General features: G+C 41.1%; 1 protein-coding gene and 1 pseudogene across 1 annotated transcript; one reads left to right on the plus strand and one right to left on the minus strand.

Annotated features, from left to right (window-relative positions):
• Positions 1-15,018: 15,018 nt before the first annotated feature.
• Positions 15,019-15,112, minus strand: LOC136121754 (U6 spliceosomal RNA; annotated as a pseudogene).
• A 4,143-nt stretch (positions 15,113-19,255) lies between these two features.
• LOC136120398 (zinc finger protein 709-like) lies at positions 19,256-23,341 on the plus strand. The gene is given in 5 exon segments (XM_065873811.1): positions 19,256-19,376; positions 19,593-19,653; positions 21,505-23,130; positions 23,132-23,229; positions 23,232-23,341. Coding segments are annotated over 5 exon segments (1,929 nt in total). The 5' UTR covers positions 19,256-19,342.
• The last annotated feature ends 2,310 nt before the right edge of the window (positions 23,342-25,651 follow it).

Consider the following 25,651-nt stretch of genomic DNA (forward strand, 5'->3'; position numbering starts at 1 on the left):
CCATCGGCCACAGTAATCCTGGCTGTCTCATATTTGTAAAATATGTTTGCTTGCTTGTTCACACAGTACTTCAATTTTTACTGAGTTTGAATGGGGAATCATACACTCTGGAATTTGTCTACGTAACAGTTACTCCATGATTGTCTCCCTCCCCACACCCATTTACCATAAAGGCTTTAGCAGCCTCTGTTTATGCATCCAGCTGTCTCTAAACCACCCATGGTGGACACAAGTTATCCAAGGCATTCTTGTACCAGAAACTATTCTCCTCAGCTGTTAACTGCACACAGTTAGAACAGCTCTGCTGGCAGCTGACAGAGTTGTTCTGTAAATGGAGGCCCTCCCATGGCCAGAGTTGAGCCTCCACAGCCAATTTCCCATTTTGCCTTGGGTCATGAATGTAGGACCCCTCAGTTTTGCTAACCAGAGTCTTCCTTGTTAAAAAGGCATTGGTACTTGCAGCGTAAAGCAAAAATTGGCCCCTCTGTCACATCCCACTTGCTGAACGAACTGTGTTCCCCCCCAGTTAATGTCTTTTGTTCTAGAGTAGGTCACTTCTTTCTGGACACATGGCCACTTGAGGAGTCACTTGGGATCCCAGGAGAGACCAGGGAGTCCACATACTTTATATACAGTGTGCTGCCACCACACCTGATGGGGTCCACTGCAGAGATGCTGTGTTCTCTCCCTAAATCAAACAGGCCATCTGAGATGAGAGATTGGACCCAAGCATTAGATGGATTAGTCAAATTCCAGGCAATCGTGCTAGCAATAGAGAATTCCCCAGCCAAGAATGGAACTCATCTGTACATTGTTACAGATCCTTTGGCCACTGCCAATGATCTAGGTGCCTCAAGCACCAATCACAGCTCCTTATCCAAAGTTACCCCCTTTGACATTAAGAAGTCTGAGAGTAACGCCTCACAATATCCAAGTCCAAATCAATGACAGTCCTTACTCTGTGCATATATTAAACCTTAGTCTGCAGAGGCTGTGTTCAGAGCGATACATTGACTTGTGGGCACACTCTCACCTGGGATCTGATGGTATTAACCTTGGTCCTGTGAGCCCCCGCAATCCGTAACCACTTAGAGGCCTCTAACCTCAATGTTAGGCAATATTCATGGGACATCCCTTCTCTGCCATGGCTGCCTTAGTGACTGACCAAGGCATCTGATGTGAACAAACACACCATTGGTAATAAACTCAATAGACATAGTTTCCTGACCAAGGAAGGGGTCCCTACAGCTGATGGCAAACAGACTTTGTAGGGCCCTTCACCCCCTCTACTGGCTACTTGCTATGCTCTAAACTTGGTAGATACTTATATACAAAAATTACTTATCCTATCACACATAACCCTTCTGAAACCAAAATGCAATCACTCACCGACACACAGTAGAAATTATTGATATCCACTCAATTCTGAAAAACCAGGCTGTTGAAAAGGCGTTCAGTGGCAGTCTCAGGACCCCAGTCTACAACACTCATAGGATGTTCTAATGGCTTACTTAAAGCTTGCTTTCTTCTATACATAGGTCTTCTTGCTGTTCAGGGCATTATTCAGATTTAATCCACAGTCTTTGGGGCCAGTTACTTTGTTCTGGTCATCAGACTTACTGTTATCTTACGAGTAGAGCCTTTCTATACTAGACATTCTGTCAGTGACATTTCTGGTCACTCCTACAGGTCTTTGGTTTATTGTCATAGTAGATCCTGGCCACCACATGTATATCCCACTCCCAATTCTTCCTCCTAACATCATCCATAGACTGGGTAACCTACATGTCAGTATTTCATTTGGGGCACCCTCCTTCAAACCCCTCTGGCCCAACCAAGACAAATGTGCTCTTTTCCTACAGTTTACAATCACAGACTCATTGTCGTTGGAGCCCCTGGCACTGACCTGGGCACACATAATGTCATTCAACAAACATATCATTAATGCCAATCAAGAAATGTCAAAAACTTTCAAAATACCTGTAGTAGTCAGCTAATGCCTCAGGTGTTTTCCATGAAGAACAACTCTCTAGTGGACATGGTAGCTGATGACCACTTGGCTTTGCACTATTTATGAGCCAGGGAGGGAGAGTTCTGTTCCCCTAGGAGGGCTGCTTGCTGCATGTGGGTGGAATACACTGGTGGCACCTTGCCAAATTAAAATAAACAACAACAACGTTATTGAAATATTTGAACAGAATTCCAGAACCATACTGACACACTTTCCTGGATCCCTCAAAATACCCGGGGATGACAGGATTCCAATGTTGTTTCGAAGCTTCATCATCTTAATTATGTTGCTTGTGTCACATGGCTTTTCAAGAAATATTCAAATTCATTTCAATGAGATGTGGCAGCATTCAGTCTGTAAACTTAAGGAGTGAAAGAACTGACCTCATTTTTGATATCTGACTCTTAAGGCTTCGGGTATCTGCTCACCTGTCTGGCCTACAGTGCATAACTAAGTTAGGAAGGGTGACACCTGCTCCTTTTTGTGTCAGCAGGTGGGAGGGTCAAAACTTGAAAACCTGCAGCCTCCACTTATACATACATTAAATAGCCAAGCCATTCTTTACACAAGGCGCCTGAAGTAGCTTACCCTTGCCCGACTCTCCTTAGAAAGTACCTTTGAGTAATAAGCATCTTTCTATTTTTTTAAATAAATTTATTTATTTTTGGCTGCATTGGGTCTTCATTGCGGCACACAGGCTTTCTCTAGTTGCAGCAAACGGGGCTAGTCTTCTTTGAGGTGAGCGGGCTGCTCCTTGCAGTGGCTTCTTTTGTTGCAGAGCACGGGCTCTAGGTGTGCGGGCTTCAGTAGTTGCGGCATGCAGGCTCAGTAGTTGTGGCTCGCAGGCTCAGAGCGCAGTCTCAGTTGTTGTAGCACATGGGCTTAGTTGCTCCGTGACATGTGGGATCTTCTTGGACCAGGGCTTGAACCCATGTCCCCTGCATTGGCAGGTGGATTCTTAACCACTGCGCCACCAGGGAAGTCCAACATCTTTCTTTTGATGCACTTGAGAACATCAGTGTTGACATCTGATCCCATTTTGGGTAAGGTGTTAATTCTGCCCCCAAAGGGCAATGATAAAACAGAAGGTAACGCGTGGAAAATGTCTTTAGGGTGACAAACATGTATTCAGGGTAAGATATTTTAGAACATGAGGAAAGAAATTCAAATACAGAGATCCAAATATGATCACAGAAGAAAAACTTTGAAACCACCTACATGGTCACTAGCAGAGGAATGAATAAGTGAAATGATAAACAGTCTTATAAAGGAAAAATACAGAACAGCACAACTGAATGGATGGTTTCTGCTCGGATATGTAAAGAGCTCTGAGAAACCATTGTTATCTTCACAACAAGAAAGAAAAACTAAACAACCTGAAAGGCAACACCTGTTCTTAGATTCATGAAAGATTTGAGTACATGGCAATCAATGCTCCCCAAATCAGAGACGGATAAATAGAACTGTCAGTTACCTGGAGGTGAAGCAACTGGAGCTAGTAACCTCTAGGAACATTTAAACTGGTAACTTGAATTTGCTGGAGACACAGATTGGACTACCTTGAGATTTAAAACATTTAGGGAGTCCAGTCTCAGGGAACCCCCCAAATTTATGAATTTTTCCTACAGGAGCCCAACCAGGTTCTCCTCATGAATGATGGAAAAACACTGCCTCATGCTTCATGCACGAATCAGGAAAACAATTTTGATAAGCATACAAAGCACTCTGTTCCCTGTAACTCAGGCTGTCAAAGAAAATTAACTTGCCAAAACCTTATCTGAAATGGGGCAGAGCAGTCAGACAGCTCCCTGACCCTTCAGGTTTTCTCTGTGTCAAAAGGGAAGGAATGAATACTAAGAACCTGTTCTGAGGCTCATAGTCCAGGGATTCTGTCCTGCCAAAACATTACAGGTTCAATCATAAGAGAACATTTTTCCACACCAGTACCTTCCTACCGTATCAACAGGGCTCAGTATATAACGAGTGGATTAAAACAGAGTTTTAAGACACAGACTATTTAACATTGGGTTTCTAGGGATACCCAAACACAGCAGGGGAGATAAATACAAGGAGACTTGTATACAGCATAAGGTATAGTAAAAGGGAAACTTATAAACACCTATATTAAGAAAGAAAGCTATCAAATTAACAACCTAAATTTACACCTCAAAAACTAGAAAAAGAACAAGCTAAACCTAAAGTATAAAATGAGTACTTTTCAAACTACAAAACATGATGAAAAGAAATTAAGACAAGTGTAAATAGGAAACATCCCAATTTCATGGTTCAGAAGAGTTAACACTGCTGAACTGGCACTACTTCACAAAATGATCTGAAGATTCAACGTAATACCTATTATAATGCCAGCTATAATCTTTGTAAGAAATTGGCAAGTTGTTTCATAATTTTATATGAGTGGGGAAGACGCAGGGATGGATGGAAGGCTCAATCCTGTCAAAGGACAAATATTAAAATGGAGCCAGACTATTACAGATGGCGGGGTCACCTTAAGTGTCTTTGTTTCTAAACAAGGGTCACAATTTAGAATGGTCTGACAGACTTAAGCCAAGACCCTGACCCATATAGGACGTAAGACCCTATTGTTTCAATGTCGCCTGATATGGGCCATCTTCCAGTGCTGTACTTAGTTTATTCATTTGGGTATTTAATCAGCATTTCCCTGTACCTCCGCGTTCATAAAGAACTGGGCGAAAACAACACAGGCCGCCCGAAGCCGGAAAGAAGTTCCGTTTAAATGCAAACATCCTTTGCCGGATCAGGTCGCCGCCCACCCGCAGATTCTGGTTCCGCAGACAGGCATCTTCCTGCCCCGCTGTCACTCAAGCGTGGGGGGCGAGGCCTCTCAAACTGTCCAATCAAGAATCCCGCTGGGGAAAGTGGGTGGGGACATGCACTGCATTGGCGCAGACATCCCTACTCGCCCCTAATCGTCTCTGTGGCTTTGCCGCAGTGTCCCTCACGCTGTGCTTTGCAGCGGTCGTGGGAGTCATAGGAGGGACTCAGGGAAACCTAGAAATGGTAAGTGCGCTGCCCAGCGATGTGGAGATGCGGTGCAGGGTCTGGTCGGAACCGGCCCTGGCAGGACCCGGGTCTGACCGCGGTCAACTCTGGGGTCTGCGGACCCGAGCCGCGTGTGTCTCCGCTCGGACCTCAGTCCCCTCGGTCTGGCAGCGTGGGGGCGGGGCCGGCAGCCGGAACCCCGGGCGTCCTGTCCCGTCACTGCGCGCGGCGACTTGGGCCCTGACCCCGGAGCCTCTCTGGGCAGCTCTGCGCCCGCAGTTTGTCGTTTCCCCGAGTCTGTGCGGTGACCACAGGGAGGGTCATCAGGGAACAGTTGTGATTGGGTCTCCGGGGATCGTGCGTGGGAGGAGCTGTGCTCTATGGAGTCCACAGTCTCTCCTTTCACGTCAGCGGGACTCGTTTTCTTCTGAGTTTTACGAGTGTTGTGGTTTTTAGAGCAGGCTTTCAAATTCACAGCTCTTGTTTCCCCAGCCTAGCTCTGGCAATAAATACCTCCTCTCATTCCCAAAGCCAGCTTCGCTTTTCCGATTCACAGCATCACTATCAACTATTTGTCCTCTGTGGTGCATTTCAAAGCGACCGAATATTTTAACTGTTTATCCTTTTCCCACAGAGCCATGGATGGCCCTTAAAGATTTATTTTTTCTATCTGTGGATGTTTTACATGTGAAGAAAGACGAATAACCACACGGAACCATGTTCATTGTATGAAAACCTTGTGCCTCTCCCCCAAAATCCTTACAGGACACATACATCCTATGGGAAGGCCTTTGGGTGGAGTTTATTTTTGTGGAAACTGTCAGCACTGCCTCTCCCTGGGTTTGTAACTTTAAAGAGATTTACTGACTTAGTCTGCATTTTTCAATAAAGGAAAAACGTATTTAATCGATAGAGCTATAAGGACGGTATAAAATAGTTCCAAACAGGCAAGAAAGAGGTGACTCTGAGAGAAGATAAAATATTCTTGTATTACATTACATTTGTTGAGAGTTTTGGTTCCACTCTTTCTTTCCCTGAACGTGTGTAGTAAGTTTCTGAGGTCTGTGTTTACTTTTGGATATTTTCAAATGAAATTGCAGGGCTTAGACCGAAAGTGTTCGAGTATAGTTAATTATTTACAAATGAATTTCTTGCCATGGAAATAATAATTAACTGACATCTTTTATTCTGGATGGAATAGATATTTGGGGTTTTCTGCTTGAACTACTAAAGTGCCTTACCATTTTCTTTCCTCCTTCCCAGATAAACACTGGATTTAAGTTATTCTGCCGTATTGTTCAAAAACTGGCTTTGTGTCATTTAAAATCTCAGGGATCCAAAGCAAGTCCAGGGAGAGTAGAGGCCTGTGGTCAGTGAGCCTCACTAAGGCCCCCTTGAGGTTGGAAAGGGAAGTACTGCGAAATCTAGTTGGTTCTTCCTGGAAAGCCTTACCCTTTCAGGTGTCCTCCCTGTTCGCATCCACCACAGAAGGAAACTTTATAGTGAGAGAAGATGCAGAGCTTTGGAAAGCTGGCGGTGCACCTGCACGTGGGGGTGGGGATGATGCCTTTTTTAGGTTGTAGTTGTAGTTCCGTAGGCCTAGACACTTTTAGACAGAGTGTTTGAGTTTTGCATCCACAGTGTACGTGCAGTTAGTGTAATTTGTACACACTGAGAGTCTGTGAAGATCAGGTGTTCTGTCTCATGGACAGAAGGTTTATGAATTGGGGAGTTCCTTTGGGTCAGAGCCTTAAACTGAATCAGCCTGAGAGTTTCCTGACTTGTGACAAGAGAAGCCTGGAGGAGGGAGTGCTTCCATGCTTACAGGAGAGGGGAGGACATGTAGAGCTCCCAGAGATGATTTGTGTGGCTGCTAACCTGTCCCTACCCTCCTTCACCAGGGACTGACCTACTCTAGGGGTTCCATCTCAACCTGGAGTGTTTAGACACCAAGTCTGGAATATGTTCAACTTTCTGAAAATGGGGTTTTCTTCTGAATTTGAGGGAAGCAGCCTGCTCATCTGTTTTGATTTCAGTATTTGGCTTCTTTTATCCAAAATATTGCAGCCCTTTAACTCTAGTTTGCACCAGCACTTGGGATTTTAAAATGTAAGTTGATCGAGAGATACGATGTAAGGCAAGAAAATTGTGGAACCAAATAGGATTTTTATTCCATTTAGGCAAGAGAACCTCAAGATGTGAGATGGGCATATTTAAGTTCTCAGGTGCTTTTTTCATATTTAGATCAGTGTATGTGCCTGTCCCTAGAGAAATTTGACATTTAAAAGGTTATTATACTATTCCTAAGGTAAATGAGTTCCTATTTTAATGAATGTGAGGAAAAAAACAATTGAATTTCTATTTTCATCGATATGAGGAAAATCCTCAAAGCCTCTGTAAATATTTGAAATTCTTAGTTTACTTCAGCTCTTACTTTGCAAGTCCTAGTGTATTAGAGTATGCCATTCGTTCCTGAAAACATCACCAATGTGAAATATAGTGGAAGGACAAACTGTAAGGCCCCTAGTCCTTTTCGTTAGAAAGGGATTTGTAAATTATTTACAGTCTGCAGTCTTATACACCTTACTGTTTAAAGGATTAAGTCTTGGTGTGGTTTCCTATGTAGAAAAGTTAAAATTAAATTAATTTTTAAATGTAAAAGTTAATATAAAATAATTATTAAGCATAGCAAAATACGACGTATAAAATTTTTTCTCCTTCTTTTAAATAAATAATTCATGGGAAGGTTAAAAAAATCCCTAAGATAGGAAACTAAAGGCAACTCCCTGCCCACATATCCCACTCCACTTCTGTGCAAAGAACCAGTTTTGATTACTTCCATCATCCTGCTAGTGTTTCTTTATATAAAACCAAGTCATGTGAATGCACATTTTTCTTCTGTTTGTTCTTGGGTGGGGTGGTGGGGATCCACATATTTGATGTTTGACTACTGAAAACTTAAGCCTCACCCCTCCCTTTTCCCCTAGCGCTTCTTACCTGGGCAGGCTGATAAGAAAGCCTGGAAGCTCCTGCTGCTGTTTGTTGGGGTCTCCTCCTGTGCGCTCTCCTGCCCTGTGTGGCACTGTTGATCCCAGCAACGCTGGGTTCTATGTACAGAGGATTCTGAATTGGCAGTTTCTGTAATTCTTTGTCCTTTGGGAGCAGGAGTATGGGAATGGGGCCCTCCTTACAGTGTTTCTGGGTGGATGTCTTGGGTGTAACCCATCTATGTGTTTGGAGTGAAGATGTGTCTGAGGCTGGTGTCTCCCCAACTTTAGGAGGGGTTTAGTGTTACCAAGTTCAAGCTCATACTGCTCACTGTGTTACCCAAAAACTGGGTTCACCTCTAGGTGGGTGTTGAGCCAATAGATACAACCAAGCCAAAGATCGGGAGAAGGAAGGATTTATTATTACTTGCAGCAAGTAAGGAGAACACTGGGGATATTTCCCAAAGCATTGTTACCCTGAACAACAAAATTGGGGAAGTTTTAAGCTAAGGGTACATGCATATTCATGAAGGGGGTTTAGCAGAGGAGAATTCAGCATAAAATTGGGGCAAAGGTCGACAGAGTCCAAGCTTTGGTTTGTGAAGTCAGGAGGGTCAACATCATCATTCTGTCCTGCACCCGGGTGGGGGCCTTCGTTCCTGCAGAACTCAAAGATATATTATTTTGTATATATATCTATATCCCTTGAGGAGGAACTAGGACTCTGCTGTATCACTGCACTATTGTTTGACTACTTTTTCTCTGTTCTTTCATTCCTTTGTTCCTTAAGCTCATTGATTACTGAGACCTGTTCAAGGGCAAGCATTGTGGCCAGGCTTAGATCACAAAGTGGCTTAGGCCAGAAATGGCTTCTCTTATGTCAAGAAAGCCAGGGTTCTTTTTCCCTGAGGTTCCCCTAACTTACCTGCTTACAGCTGCATGACAGGCCAATAAAATGAGACGTGAGGTGTTGGGGCAAGAAGTAGTGACTTTATTCTGAAAGTCAGCAAACCGAGAAGGTGGACTAACTTCCTAAAGAACCATCTTAATTCAGAAAAGAATTTAGGTTTCTTTTATGCTAGGAGGAGAAGTGAGAGGGCAGTTTTTCATCTTCTTGTGGCATTTTCCCAGGAGGCAGGAGGTCCCAGCTCCTAAGTCACCCTTATCTGTAGATACCATCTAGCCCTGGAAAACAGCTAGTCAAAAGTGCTGTTATTCTTAGGAATTAGGGTTTGGTTAATGATTTTCATGCTGTAGGGGATGAAGTTTAGGAGGACAAAGTAAAATACTTTAGTGCATTCTGTGAAGTTAGTACAGCTTAATCAGGTCAGTTAATAAAATATAGAAGGCCTGAGAATTCTCTGGTGGTCCAGTGGTTAGGCCTCAGTGCTTTCACCGCTGTGGCCCAGGTTCAGCCCCTGGTCGGGAAGCTAAGATACCGCAAGCTGACTGGCTCGGCAAAGGGTGGGGGGGAATATATATATATATATATATATGTATATATATATATACATACACACACGCACACACACACACATATGTGTGTGTGTGTGCGTGTGTGTGTGTAAAAGGACTTTTGTAACAAGGCAAGAGAGCAAATAGCCCCTGTTACATTAGGGTGTTATGAATACTATTATACCCTGTGAATGAGGTGAGCCTAGGGGTTACTTCTTAAAGAGCAATTATTTCAAAGAGAAAGAAAGAGAAGAGAAGGAAGGGAGCCAGTAGTTGGTGGACTGAGTATACTCTCCAAATACCAGAGGGCTCATCGGCAGCACCTCTGCTGCAGCTGCTTCTCCCTCTACTGCAACAAAGATCCTGACCCTCTGAGTTATTAGGGATGACACAATAACCTCACTGTGACACAACAAAGGAATTAGCTTTAACTGATTTAAGCTTGGGTTACTTAAATTATATGTCATGGAGGAAGAGCCATGATACATCTTCACCTGGTTATCCTCAGGGAACCTCAGCATCCTTGCCATTTCACAGTCTCTGCAGGTAGGATCTGCACTGCGTGCACTTTGCTCCAGGAACACAGGTATGACATCACACTAATGACGTCCTCCTCTGAGGATATTCGTTTCACACTCATTCAGAAGTAGTATTGGAATGGGAGCTCACACGAGATGGATGGGCCATTGACCCATGCCTAAGATAAGACCCTCATGCCTTGGTCAAGTTCCTGAAAATTCTTGGATAATTAGATGGCTGCTCCCTCTCTGACACTGTGAAGAAATGGTTATATAGTCTTTTTCAGTACCCACAAGATCTGCTGGGTCCTTTTGGTGTTGGGAGGCAACGTTTTCCTTGTTTACTAATTTTACTTGAGCCCATATTTGCTATTGCTTGGAAATTTGCCCACCTTGAGGTCACCCCTACCACAGAAGGCTCTAGACTGTGTTTAAATTGCCATACAACAGCCATACATAACACTAACTTGTGTTAGAGTCCTCTTAGCCTCCTTCACTGTAGAGTTTTCAGTGACCTTTCATACCTCCTGGAGTTACCCACGATGGCCTTAAATTGTCCATAGGCTTCTGATGCAAGAAACTGCCCTGTGCCTCACACTGTTTGCCATTAGAGCTGCAGTGACTGTCACACACTAAGCTGTCTTGAAAATAAAGGGTCTTGGGGCTTCCCTGGTGGCGCAGTGGTTAAGAATCCGCTTGCCAATGCAAGGGACACGGGTTCAAGCCCTGGCCTGGGAAGATCCCACATGCCGCAGAGTAACTAAGCCCGTGTGCCACAACTACTGAGCGTGCGCTCTAGAGCCCGCGAGCCACAACTACTGAAGCCCGTGCGCCTAGAGCCCGTGCTCCCAACAAGAGAAGCCAGCGCAATGAGAAGCCCGTGCACCACAACGAAGAGTAGCCCCCGCTCGCTGCAACCAGAGAAAGCCCACGCACAGCAATGAAGACCCAACGCAGCCAAAAAGAAAAAAAAAAAAAAGAAAAGGTTTCATAAGCACTGAGCTTGTGACCCTCTGCTGAGCTGCCCATTGTGCCTTTGACCCTAGAACTAGCACCCCATCGGGTTGGCATGCCTACCAGCACCACTGTGTGCAATGATGGAGCGAAACCTGTCCTGGTTTATGCATCCTGCAGGAGGGTGACCTGTTCTCTCTTCAGTCCATTAAAGGATGCTGTGGTCTTGGAAGAGGTCACTACTCCCCCAGATGGAGACTTCCCTCGGGAGTTTCTTGGGATTAACTGAATGCATAGCTCTGGGGTGTGCATAGACATTAAGGATGACAATATGCATTTGTGCATGATGAGCTCAGTGGAGAGTTGCTGCTCTTCATCCCTTGTGATATCCCTGATAAATGACCAAACCACACAGCTAACCAAACATCAGAGAGTCATCTTGATACTGGCCAAAAATTGGCCCCATCTACATGTATTCACAGCCTTTTGGACGATGTCCGAGAACTGCCCCTTTGTATTAAAAGAAATGTTGGGATCTCTTGATTTAGAGATACCCAAAATAGAATTCAGGGTTATTCTCACCTGTACATATACTAGGTCCACAATATAGGGACTCACCAGGACACTCTTATCCATGTTGGAGTCCCAGACATGACTGGTAGTAACCGTGGCACTTCTCAGAAAATACAGTGCTGCTCTCCAACATGACATTCAGTTGAAGTTTCACTTCTGTTAACAGGTCTCAGGCTCATGGAGCACCATACTGGCTTATTGAAATAAGTTCAAATCAGTTGTATGAAAGGTGTCCCGTTTTGGTCATCAGTCATCAGGGGTGAATTGCAATGACTCTGTCTTCAACTTTTTTTTTTTTTCTAATTCACTTCAGTTTTCTTTTGGAGCAATTTTAGGCTTACAGAAAAAGAAAAATAGAGAGTTCCCACATAACCACTCTGCATCCACACAGTTTACACTATTTTTAAATCTTGTGTGTGGAACATTTGTTAAAATTGTTCAGTGAATGTTGATACATTAAAGTATACAGTTTACAGTAGCATTGACTCCTTGTGTTAAAAGATCTATAGATCCTGGCAAATGTTTAATGACATATATCCTTCATTTCATTTCTGTATCCTATAGCGTAGTTTCATTTCCCTAAAAATCCTATATGCCCAACCTATTCATTCATTCTTCCCTTGAACCCTCAAATCCTTCACAATCAGAGATTTTTTTCTTGGCTTATAGTTTTGTCTTTTCCAGATTGTCACATACTTGGAATCATACAGTGTGTAGCTTTGTGAGATTAGCTTCTTTCACTCAGCAATATACTTTTTTTTTTTTTTTAATTCGGCTACACAGCATGGGGAATCATACTTCCCCGACCAGGGATCGAACCCATGCCCCCTGCATTGGGAGCACAGAGTCTTAACCACTGGACCACCGGGGAAGTCCCTTTTGGGTTCCTCCATGTGTTTTCATGGCTTGATACCTTATTTCCTTTGGTATCCTTCAACCTTGCTCTGCTCTTATTAATTCCAAGAGTAATCTCTATTGTAGGTTCTTTCAGATCTTTTACATAGACAATCATGTCATATAGAACAAAGACAGTTTTATTTCTTGCTTCCCAATCTGTATATCTTTTATTTCCTTTTCTTTTCTTACTGCATTGACTAGGGCTTCTAGTACAATGTGTTTTGTTTTTATTTTTTTCTTTGTGTGTGTGTGTGTGTGTGTGTGTGTGTGTGTGTGTGTGTGTTGTTTGTAGTAGTGTTGAATAGGAGTGGTGAGAGGGATCTTCTTGCTCTGTTCCATTCCTGTCTTACCAGTAAAGCATCTAGTTTCCCACCACTAAGTATGATGTTAGCTCCAGGTGTCATGTAAATGTTCTTTCTCAAAAAGAGAGAGTTCCCCTCTATTATTAGTTTGTCATCATAAATGGATATTGGATGGTGTCAAGTCCTTTTTCATGTTCATTTCCCCCTTCTTTCATTTCTGATATGAGTAATTTCTGTCTTCCCTCCTTTCTCTGTTATGTTGACTAGATACTTATCACTTTTATTAAATTGATCTCATCAAAGGACAGCTTTTGTTATTGAAAACAGAAGAGTGTTTTTTTTCAATATATTTTAAATAATTTCAGATTTTTTGCTCCTTTAAATATTTCCACATTCTTTGATTTTCCAATCAAGCTTATCCTCAAAAGCACCACCAACTGTTTAATTTCTGTTTCCTGAAAGGTTTAGTTTTCCACTAATGGCTTCACAAGATCCACATCAAAACTCCACCAGCTTTCCATTTTCCATTACCACCAGTTCTTCACCTTTGCCATTATTTGGTGTTCTGAAGGTTTGTAATTTTAGCCATTGTAGGAAGTGTCGGGTGATATCTCATTCTTTTATTTTCAGTTTCCTGGTAATATATTAAGAATTTTTTCATGTGATTATTTACCATCTGTATATCGTCAATAAAATGTGTGTTCAGATCTTTTGCTCATTTTTAATTAGGTTTTCTTTTTGTTCAGTTTTAAGAGTCCTTTGGATGTTTTGGATACCAGCGCTTTATCGTATAGATGATTTCCAAGGATTTTCTGCCGGTCTGTGGCTTGTGTTTTCATTCTCTTAGCACTGTGTTTCACTGAGCAGGAGTTTCTCGTTTTAATGAAGTCAAAGTTATTTTTATCTTTTGGATCTTGCATTTGCTTTTGTATCTAAAAATTAGTCACCAAAACCAAGGTCACCTAGATTTTCTCATATGTTATCTTTTTGGAATGTTGTAGTTTTACATTTTACACTAACTACTCTGACCCATTTTGGGTTAATTTTTATGAAAGGTTTTAAATCTCTGTCTAGATTCATTTCTTCATTCTGCATGTGGATATCCAATTTTTCCAGCATTATTTGTTGAAAAGACTAAATTTTTTCTAAATTAAATATTGCCTTTGGTCCTTCATCAAAGTTGAGTTCACTATTATGTGTGGATCTGTAGAAAAGCACTTGACTTGTGCATGTTAACGTTTTAATCCTCAACCTTCCTCTACTCTCTTAGTAGTTCAAGGTCTTTTTTTTTTTTTTTTTGCTCTTGGAATTCTTTGAGGTTTTCTCCAAAGACAGTCTTGTCATATGCCAGCCAAGGCAGTTTTATTTCTTCTCATTTTTTATCCTTTTTATTTACTTTTCCTGTCTGATTGCATTAGCTAAAAATTCCAGTATAAGATTGATAAAGGAATGGTGAGAGGGGACATCCTTGCCTTCTTCTTGATGTTACCAGAAAGCATCTAGGTCTTTCTGTATAGTGCATTTATATTAAACAAGAGGCCAGTTGATGTAGAAGTAGATGTGGGCAGAGGGGAAGCATTCTCTAGGACACTGATTTGATCTCAATCTTTTAGTGATCCTGTATCTCTGGGTTTGACTTTCTGTGATACAATGAGAAAGATGTTTGGTCTTTGTTCTGCATTCCTAGCAAAAACTTTTGAAGTCCTTGGAATGACTTGAGTAATAAGGGTGATAGAGTGTCTTTTGTTTTAGGTAAATTATGAAACCTGATGGTGTGTCAAGGAAATCTATGATTTGTAGACGGCTGAGTAGAAACGTTGGTAACCAAAGCACGCCATTTGTGTCTGGCATCTGAAGTAGAGGCATTGTCTAGTACTGAGCGCTTAAATCTATAGAGTGTAACATATGTGAGTTAGTGTTAGAATTGAATTGAACTGTTGGACATCTATTTGGTGACAGAGAGTTGGAGAAGTGGCATTGGGACACCACATATTTGTTGTTAGGAGGGGAAAAAAACACTATTATCCTCAGAGGTGCCCCCACCTTTGAGAGCAGAAAATGCTAAAAGAGACTCACGTTGGCTATTTCCCTACAGCCACAGGTCAGTTAGGCTCTAGCAAAATCCCAGTTAGTTGCGTGCTTGTGAAATAGATTGTTTTCAGGACAGGCCTTGTTAAAAAGAAGAGACTATTCTGGGTATATTTTTATTTATTTATTTATTTTTATTTGTTTATTTTTACAGTTGATTTACAGTATTATATTAGTTTCAGGTGTACAGCATAGTGATTCAGTATTTTTATAAAAATATGGAACACTTCATTAATTTGCATGTCATCCTGCTGATCTTCTCTGTATTGTTCCAGTTTTATTTAAAAATTTTTATTGGAGTACAGTTGATTTACAATGTTGTTTTAGTTTCAGGTGTCTGGGTATACTTTTTTGTTTCTATTTCTAATTTGGAGACAGCAGTTTACCCGGTGACCTCAGTTCTCTGGTGGAAGGGTTGTTGCTTTTAAGTTTCTTGGCTTTTTTTCTTCTGAGGACTAGAAGGTACCAGAAGCTGACTTCCAAGCTCCCTAGATACCAGACCATAGATAAGAAGTCTCTGACTCCTTTTTTTGATGTTTGACTGCTAACAACTTTAAACCTTACTTCCTCTTTCTTTCATCTACTTGTGCCCACATCTGTACATGGTGATAAGAAAGCCTCAGTCTCCCTTCCTTTGATTCTGGCAAGTGATTGAATCCACAGAAGGCCTTGCTCGTGTACTTGAATTCTCACCCTATACCATCCCCTAAGCTCAATAAAAAACCCAGGCCAGGCTCCTTTCCTTCTTTCCTTGATGTCTCAAGGCATTTTTCACCTTCTTCAGAGGCTTCCTTTCCTTTTCCCAAACACTTCCATTATAGAAGTAAGAAACCCCTTTCATGCTCTTTACGTGTGTATGTGTTATCATCAGTGCAGATATCTGAACTAAATCTCGGGTGAGGCTTTATCAGTCTTTGCAGGAGACCATAACAGTTACAGAATAGGTAACATGCTGCACTTTTTGCAGTACTCTTTGCTTTACTGTTTTATTGATAAAACCTTCAGATCTGTTGATATTAGTGTATGCCACCCTTGTATATCTCTCCAAGTGCAACTATGCAATAAATTCTGTGGACATTGTTGGGAATTGCTGGGCTGTAAATAGTGATCAAGTCCATATTCACAGAAAATAGCAATGGAGTATATCACTTGGCCATTCCATTCCTCCATTTGTGCATAATTTAATGATTTTTTCCACCAATGGTCTTCGACACTTGGGATTTTCTTTTTCTTCTTCTTTTTTTTTTCTTGGCTGCTTTGGGTCTTCGTTGCTGCGCGCGGGCTTTCTCTAGTTGTGGCAAGTGGGGGCTACTCTTCATTGCAGTGCGCAGGCTTCTCATTGCAGTGGCTTCTCTTGTGGAGCATGGGCTCTAGGGCACGCAGGCTTCAGTAGTTGTGGCATGCAGGCTCAGTAGTTGTGGAGCACAGGCTTAGTTGCTCCGTAGCATGTGGGATCTTCCCAGACCAGGGATTGAACCTGTTCCCCTGCACTGGCAGGCAGATTCTTAACCACTGCACCACCAGGGAAGTCCCAACACTTGAGATTATTAAATTGACTAAGTTTTGTTCTAATCACTGTGAAATGGGATTTACTGGACATATTAGTGTCCTATTACCCAGTTGCCAAGGTGATAGACATTTTTTCATATATTATCCTTTTCATATCTGTTAAATATGTTTTGCTTCTTTTTCCATTCTAAAATTGTCTCTGTTCATTTTAACTCTACAAAGTAGTCCTTTTCTATTTTTATATCTGTGTGCATTGCAGATATTTTCCTTTTTATGTAATTTTTTTTTTTTTTTTTTTGCGGTACGCGGGCCTCTCACTGTTGTGGCCTCTCCCGTTGTGGAGCACAGGCTCCGGATGCACAGGCTCAGCGGCCATGGCTCACGGGCCCAGCCGCTCCACGGCATGTGGGATATTTCCAGACCGGGGCACGAACCCGTGTCCCCTGCCGAGGCGGACTCTCAACCACTGCGCCACCAGGGAAGCCCTATGTATCTTTTAACTACCTTAATTTTAATACATTTGAATTTGTTTTTGTCTTTATAGATCATTCTTTTGCTTATATGAGATACTCTTTCTATTCTTCTATCAATAAAACATTTACCTCTGACTTCTAAAAGTGGCCTAGTTTTATCTTTCACATTTAAATCTACAATGAGGAGGCCATTGTCTATGGAATGAAGGGAAATATGCTGCATTTTTCCAACTGGATAATAGTTTGTCCCTTATGTAGTCAAGTGTCCATGATATTTGCCACTACTCTCCTGTTCTGTCCTTGAACAACTTTCCATATTAAATGCTGGTCTATGGAAGACACTTTTCCTTTCCTTTGTTCTGTTTGTTTTTCTTTCTGCTAATACTTGTATCCTCTGAATTACCATAGAGGTGTGTTAGGTAGACTGCCATGTTTTTCCATAGAAGACTTTGTCCATTTTTGGACATTCCTTCTTTGTATTAGGTTTGGAGGAGTAGCTTTTATCGAGTCCTAAAAACTGTTTTAGGTATTTGCGAAACTTAAGAAATGTATCATCTGGGAGAGATGACATCTGGGCGACGCTGAATTCTTTCTAAGAACACATGCCATCATTTTACTTACTTCAGTCTACTTTAACATTACCCAATAATTAAAAAAAATTTTTACCTGAGGATCATTAAATATTTTGTATTAGTCTTGTTTAGTATTGAATTAAGTTTGGTGTGGAGGAAACCAGAAGCAGGCTCTCAAATGTTGTCTCTTGGTGTTACCACGTAGGATGGGCTCAGTTCTCCGAGTAACAGATTAGAGACTCAGTGACCATAGTTGTTTAGGGAGGTGGGTGCTGATCAGGTAGGCACCTTCTGCTGAACATGACACAAAATTACCACTCTCCAAAGGAAAACAGGAGTTTACCATATACACTTTAGGCTCACTGAGGGACTTTTATCTGTAAGGTTGGACGGCTTACACCCAAAAATCACAGATCCCAGATACTAGTGAAAGATGAAATTTGTGAGCAAGCATTTCTAAGGCTAAGCATTCTTGGGCCTGCTAATGTTCACTGTCTTTTGCACACTAGGTAGTTGGATTTTGTTATGAGCAAGTGCTGTTGTTCCAGTGAAGAAAGAGTAATTAGGGCTGCCCTAGGCCGCTCCTCTTACTCCCTGGACCCACAACAAGAGAGGTGTTCCTTCGTTGATGTTGCTCTACCAAACAAGCTAATTCTAGCATCAGAATTGATGGATGGGAGCCTTTCTTCTGTTCCCTTCACATGGACATCAACGGGTAATTGGTCTCATTCAGGGACCAGCATTTAGGAAATTATGCCACTGGGGAATTCCTATACCTAGGATGGGCTATCATGCTGATGTGCCCCACCTGGGAGCTCAGAAATGAGAGAAGGTGGGAGGACAGCCTCTAGAGTGGCTGGTCAGGTATCACTTGCTGATATAAGAGAAAAGGGTTTTGTGTATTTTTTTGAGAAAGCACTGTTGAACTCTTTATGTATTTTTATAATTTGTGCAAATTCACCATGAAACCATTGAAGATTTTAATGAAGCCCTTGCAAACTTTGTCTTAACCTGTTCCCCAAGGTCATCAAGGCCCAGATTATAGTTGTATGATTCTGCCAAAATGAGGTCTTCTGTGATCTTATCATCTCAGTATGGGTGTTCTAAAAATTGTTCAGAAGCCATCCCAAGGCACATGAATATAGGGATTTTGTGGAGGTGTGAGTTGTCCTGTTTTCCTCCTCATGTCTCGGCTCTGACTCTGAATAACTTCCTAGCCCCATGAAATGAGACAGAGAAAGGAAAGCAAAACTGAGTGTGTGATAAATATTATATAAATTTTAATTTATACTCCTCCACAAGAATATTTTCATTCACCCACCTGGATCTGACTACTTCTGTTAGCCTGGAGTACTTCAGGACAATATGACTAGCTGGATCTTGTTACAGGTTGGATTTCCACAGGACTTTTGGCCTCGTGTCTGATGATGAGAATAGAAAGAAAACCTTCCAGTTCTTCACTGTGTTGTTATTTGTTAAAACCTCACGCAGATGTGAACCCGTGCTCGTATAGTGCTGCACGATATGGTGGGTACTAAAGAGGGAATGAGAAAGTTTTTATCAGAATGAACCGGTGTGCTTAAAACGGATTATTTCATTCCTCTGTATAGCAAGTTTCTCTTATTTCTCCAAGGTGCTCTGTGTCTTGACAGAGAGGAATAAAGACTTGAAGTGATCACAGTACAAATGTAGCAGTAAATTCCTTGTGTTCATGATGCTCTTGAATTCCTGAGGGAGTGTCACCATAGAGTGAGAGTTCTGATGACAAAGTTACAGAACAAATGTTTGGAGACCGCAGAGTCATATGTGAACTTCCTATGAATTGAGTATGGATTGCTGGTGCTCTTCATTCTGTCCATTCTCTCACATACGTATTTGGGATGTTTTAGGATTCAGTGACCTTTGAGGATGTGAGTGTGAAGTTCACCACAGAGGAGTGGGCTCTGCTGGATCTATCCCAGAAGAAACTCTACAGAGATGTGATGCAGGAAACCTTTAAGAACTTGACCTCAATAGGTAGGGATGATGACATTCTTACTTAATTACTTAGTCAATTAGAGAACCAGTGTTGCTTGCTTATCAACATTTTCAAGAGGTGAAATGTGGAAAGGGACTACATTAGTAAATAAACCAGGCACGGTCATAGTTCATCATGGACCTGTCATGTAACAACTTTTCTCTGATATTTTATAACTTACTATGATTTTTTGTTGTTGGTGGTCTGCATTTTAGGAGAAAAATGGGAAGACCCTGATACTGAAGATCAGTATGAAAATCATGGGACAAATCTAAGGTGAGTTATACTCACATGAGAAAGCAATGTCCCATGACAGAATGTTAGTATGCCATGATATTTTTTGTTTTATTCAAGTACAGTTGATTTACAATGTTGTGTTAGTTTCAGGTGTACAGCAAAGTGATTCAGTTATACGTATATATATATCCATTCTCTTTCCAATTCTTTTCCATTATAGGGTATTCCAAGATACTGAATATAGTTCCCTGTGCTATACAGCAAGTCTTTGTTGTTTATCTGTTTTATATAGAGTAGTGTGTATCTGTTAACCCCAAATTCCCAATTTATACCTTCCTCACCCTTTTCCCTTTGGTAACCATAGTTTGTTTTCTATGTCTGTGAGTCTATTTCTGTTTTATAAATAAGTTCATTTGTATCATTTTTTTGGATTCCACGTGTAAGTGATACCACATTTTCTTTATCCATTCATCCGTGATGGACATTTAGGTTACTTCCATGTCTTGGGTGTTGTAAATAGTGCTGCTATGAATACTGGGTGCATGTTTCTTTTCGAATTAGAGTTTTTGTCTTTTCCAGATATATGCCCAGGAGTGGGATTGCTGGATCATATGGTAATTCTATTTTTACTTTTTTATGGAACCTCCATACTGTTCTCCAGAGTGGCTGCACCAATTAACATTCCTACCAGCAGTGCAGGAGGGTTCCCTTTTCTCCACACCCCCTCCAGCATTTATTGTTTGTAGACTTTTTAATGATGGCCATTCTGGCCGGTGTGAGGTGATACCTCATAGTTTTGATTTGCATTTCTCTGATAATTAGTGGTGTGGAGCATCTTCTCATGTTCCTGTTGGCCATCTGTGTGTCTTCTTTGGAGAAATGTCTGTTTCAGTCTTCTGCCCATTTTTTGATTGGGTCCTTTGGTGTTTTGATATTGAGCTGTATGAGCTATTTGTATATTTTGGAAATTAATCCCTTGTCAGTTGCATCGTTTGCAGATACTCTCTCCTATTCAGTAGGTTGTCTTTTCATTTTGTTTATGGTTTCCTTTGCTGTGCAAAAGCTTTTAAATTTCATTAGGTTCCATTTGTTTATTTTTGCTTTTGTTTCCATTACTCTAGGAGACAGATCCAAAAAAAATATTGCTGTGATTTATGTCAAAGAGTGTTCTGCCTATGTTTTTTCTCTAGGAGTTTTATAGTATCCAGTCTTACATTTAGGTCTTTAATCCATTTTGAGTTTATTTTTGTATTTGGTGTTAGAGAATGTTCTAGTTTCATTCTTTTACATGTGGCTGTCCAGTTTTCCCAGCACCACATGTTGAAGACACTGTCTTTTCTCTATTGTATATTCTTGCCTTTTTTGTCATAGATTAATTGACCATAAGTGCATGAGTTTATTTCTGGGCTTTCTATCCTTTTCCATTGATCTATGGTCTGCTTTTGTGCTAGCACCATACTGTTTTGATTACTGTGGCTTTGTAGTATAGTCTGAAGTCAGGGAGCCTGATTCCTCTAGCTTCTTTCTTCTCTCTCAAGATTGTTTATGCCATGACATTGTAAAACAAAGAAATAAGATAAATCATCCCAGCCTTAAAATTAATGAATCTTAGAATTTTTGCATCAAACCTTTTTCCTCAAATGTGTCCTAAATGTTGAGTGTTTGAAAAATAGTACACTTGGAAATCAGTATTCAGAATCACCATTTATGAATATTACTGTTTTGATAATTGCTATGATTATCTTGCAGAGCTTTAGTAAATTCACTTTCAATCAGAATATGCAGAAAATGTGCACTTTCCTTTAAAATGGTAAAATTTTCATTGTCATAACTATTACTAAATATAATTAATAAACAATTCATTAATAATATGCTTCTTATTTTTTACAGCAGTCATATGGTAGAGAGACTCTGTAAAAATAATGAAGGTAGTCAGTATGGGGAAACATTTAGCCAAATTTCAAATCATAATCAGAAAAAGAAAACTGGAATAAAACTATGTGAATTCAGTGTATGTGGACGAATCTTCATGCGTCATTCATCCTTTAATAGGCACATGACATCTCGCACTACACCCAAACCACGTGAGTATCAGGAATATGAGGAGAAGCCATATAAATGCAAGGAATGTGGGAAAGCCTTCAAGCATCGTCAGTCCAGACATACCCATGAGAAGATTCACACTGGGGAGAAACCCTATGATTGTAAGAAATGTGGGAAGGCCTTCAAGCTTCGCCAGTCTATTCAAAGGCATGAAAGGATTCACACTGGAGAGAAACCCTATGAGTGTAAAAGATGTGGAAAAGCCTTCAGATATCACCACAACTTTCAAAAACATGAACGAACTCATACTGGAGAGAAACCCTATAGATGTAAGCACTGTGGTAAAGCCCTCAGTTCTCTCAGATACTGTCGAATTCATGAAATAACGCACACTGGAGAGAAACCTTATAAATGTAAGCAATGTGGTAAAGCTTTCAATTGTCCCAGTTACTTTATAAAACATGAGAGAACTCATAGTGGATTGAAACCATATGAATGCAAGCAGTGTGGTAAAGCCTTCAGTTGTGCCAGTTACATTCGAAGACATGAAAGGACACATACTGGAGAAAAGCCCTATGAATGTAAAAAATGTGGTAAAACGTTTAGTTGTTCAAGTTCCTTTCGAAAGCATGAGAGAACTCATACTGGAGAGAAACCCTATGAATGTAAGCAATGTGGTAAAGCCTTCAGTTATTCCAGATCCTTTCGAAGTCATGAAAGGAGACACAGTGGAGAAAAGCCCTATAAGTGTAAAAATTGTGGTAAAGCTTTTAGTTGTCCAAATTCCTGTCGAAAACATGAGAGGACTCATTCTGGACAGAAACCCTATGTATGTAAGGAATGTGGGAAAGCCTTCAGTTATCTTGCCAAATTTCAAAGACACATGATGAAGCATACTGGAGATGGACCTTATAAATGTAAAGACTGTGGGAAAGTCTTTGATTGTCCCAATTACTTTTGTTGTCATGAAAGGACTCACAGTGGAGAAAAGCCATATAAGTGTAAGGAATGTGGTAAGGCCTTCAGTTTTCTATGTTGTCGTCAAATACATGAAAAAAGTCATACTGGGGAGAGGCCCTATGAATGTCAGCAATGTGGTAAAGCCTTCACTTATCTCAGTTCCATTGGAAAACACAAAAGAACTCATACTGGAGAGAAACCCTATGAATGTAAGGAATGTGGAAAGGCCTTTATTTATCCCTCAAATGTTCAAAGACACATGATAATGCATACTGGTGATGGACCTTGCAAATGTAAGGATTGTGGGAAAGCGTGTATTTGTCCCAGTTCTTTACAAGCACATAAAAACGCTCACACTGGAGAAAAACCCTATCAATGTAAAACTTGTAGTAAAGCCTTCAGTTGTCCCAGTTCTTCTCAAAGCCATGAAAAAACTCATAATGGAGAATAGCACTATGAATGTAAGGAATGTGTGAAAGCCTTTATTTGTCCCAGTTCATTCCAAATACATAGCTCACAGTGGAGAGAAACCGTATTTTTGCAAACAGTATGGCAAAGCTTTCAGCACTCTCTGTTATATTCAGATACATGAAAGAACTCGTACTAGACAGAAACTGAATGTAAGGAATGTGGGGAAGCCTTCATGTATCACACGTTTCCAAGGACACATGAGAGTGCACACTGGAGAGAAACTATATATGTAAGGAATGTGGGAAAGCCTTAAGTCCCATTTCCTTGGAAAGCCACGAAAGAACTTGCACTGGAGAGAATTGTATTGAATGTAAACTATGTAGGAAAACCTTCACTTGCCCCACATCCTTACAAAACTATGTGAAAATGTACATGCGGGGCTCCCCTGGTGGCGCAGTGGTTGAGAGTCCGCCTGCTGATGCAGGGGAAATGGGTTCATGCCCCGGTTCGGGAAGATCCCACATGCCGTGGATCAGCTGGGCCTGTGAGCCATGGCCACTGAGCCTGCGCATCTGGAGCCTGTGCTTCTCAACGGGAGAGGCCACAACAGTGAGAGGCCCACGTACCGCAAAAAAAAAAAAAAAAAAAAAAAAAATGTACACGCATTAGAGACTTTGTAACTGAAAAATTAGGGAAACTTTTCAATTTTAACAAATATTTTCAAAGTCATATGAAAACTGCACTGGAAAGAAATTATCTCCATGTAAGTACTATGGGTATGCTCTCTGAAAATTCACAACATGAAAGAAATGTTATAAATTTTCTTTGTAATTGACTCATTCTTAAAGTGATTCTATCTAGTATGGATTTCTAATTTGTTTTCAAAGTACACATTGAAGTGAGATAATTTTGTAGATACTCATTAAGCAAGAGTTCCTTAAAAATTAATAGGTAGTCTTTTCTTTTAGTTATTTAGTAATTTTTTGTGTGTCTATTTTGAAGTCTATTAGAACCATGAATTGAAGTTTATTTCTAGTATGCAAGTAGGTTTAAATTTTACCTAATTTTGTAAGTTATATATATGTAAGGAAACGAACATTGAAAAATGCCAATTTGGTTTTTTGTTCCTACTGGCTTCCTGTGGCAAGTACTGGATATGCCTTATTCATTTTATATATATATATATATATATATATATATATATATATATATATATTCCACCTTATTTAGCAGAAAACTATCTTTTTATTGCCTAAAGATCCTTATTCTATTTTCCATGGAATATATAATTGCTATATACTTGTAAGTATGCAAAGTTTATCATAGTGCAGTCTCTTGTGAATTATCTTCATCTTTTGTCCTTTACACTTTGTCATTTCTTTTGGTTGGGATTTGGACTATGGAATTTACATTAAGAAGAGAGACAGGGCTTCCCTGGTGGCACAGTGGTTGAGAGTCCACCTGCCGATGCAGGGGACACGGGTTCGTGCCCCGGTCCGGGAGGATCTCACATGCCGTGGAGCGGCTGGGCCCATGAGCCATGGCCACTGAGCCTGCGCGTCCGGAGCCTGTGCGCCACAACGGGAGAGGCCACAACAGTGAGAGGCCCGCAGACTGAAAAAAAAAAAAAAAGAAGAGAGACGTGTGAAAGGACAATAAAATTTAGATTTGGCAATGTCCCTTGATCCTGTTATATTAATGTGAGTAACGTGAACTACATTTTCTAGAATGTGTTGCCTTATGATCCATTGTGAGAAGTCACCAAAGCCTAACTTACATGAAACTTGGAATGCAGAAATGAAGTATGATTTAGTCAGGTTTTGAAGTCACCTGTATGGAAGGAGACAGAAGCATAGGGCCTTTGTAGACACTTGCTTCCAGCCCGTTTTCCACATTATTTTCCCTAGCCTCAAAACCACCATAGACTGCTTGACTTCCACTTGATCTGAGCTGTAGGCTTCTACAGTTGTCCCCAAATTCAACATTAAAGATCCAATACAGTTTGGATTTTCCTGCAAGCTCTCATGTGTCCACCTTGTAAGAAATTTAGACTGTCATGGTTAAGAATATTCTCTGAAGCACTGAGCGCCCTGTTCTCTAGATCTTACTTGTATAAGGTCTAATTTGTAAGCACCTTGTTCTGTTTATACTGCTCCTGACTATGTGCTCCCCATTCCACTATGACAGTTACAGTGGTACAGTCCAAAAGAACCACATGAGAGTTTGTTCCTCTACTGCACTGTGCAGTGACTGCTCTGATGCAGTCCTTCTGTGTAGCATCAGCACCTTCCTCATATCCGGCAGGTTCTGTGTGTTTCCTGTTATTCATAGCTGAGTGTAATCCCTAATATGTCTTCAGTCATGTTTTATTGTATTTAATTTAAAGTGTGGGGCTTCCCTGGTGGCACAGTGGTTGGGAGTCCGCCTGCTGATGCGGGGGATGCGGGTTCGTGCCCCGGTCCATGGGGATCCCATGTACCGCGGGGTGGCTGGGCCCGTGGGCCATGGCCGCTGGGCCTGCGCGTCCGGAGCCTGTGTTCCATGGCGGGAGAGGCCACAACAGTGAGAGGCCTGCATACTGCAAAAAAAAAAAAAAAGTGTACATTTTCGTGTCAGGACTCAG

This window comes from Phocoena phocoena, chromosome 3 (genome assembly GCF_963924675.1).
Source record: "Phocoena phocoena chromosome 3, mPhoPho1.1, whole genome shotgun sequence".
Taxonomy (NCBI): Eukaryota; Metazoa; Chordata; class Mammalia; order Artiodactyla; family Phocoenidae; genus Phocoena; species Phocoena phocoena.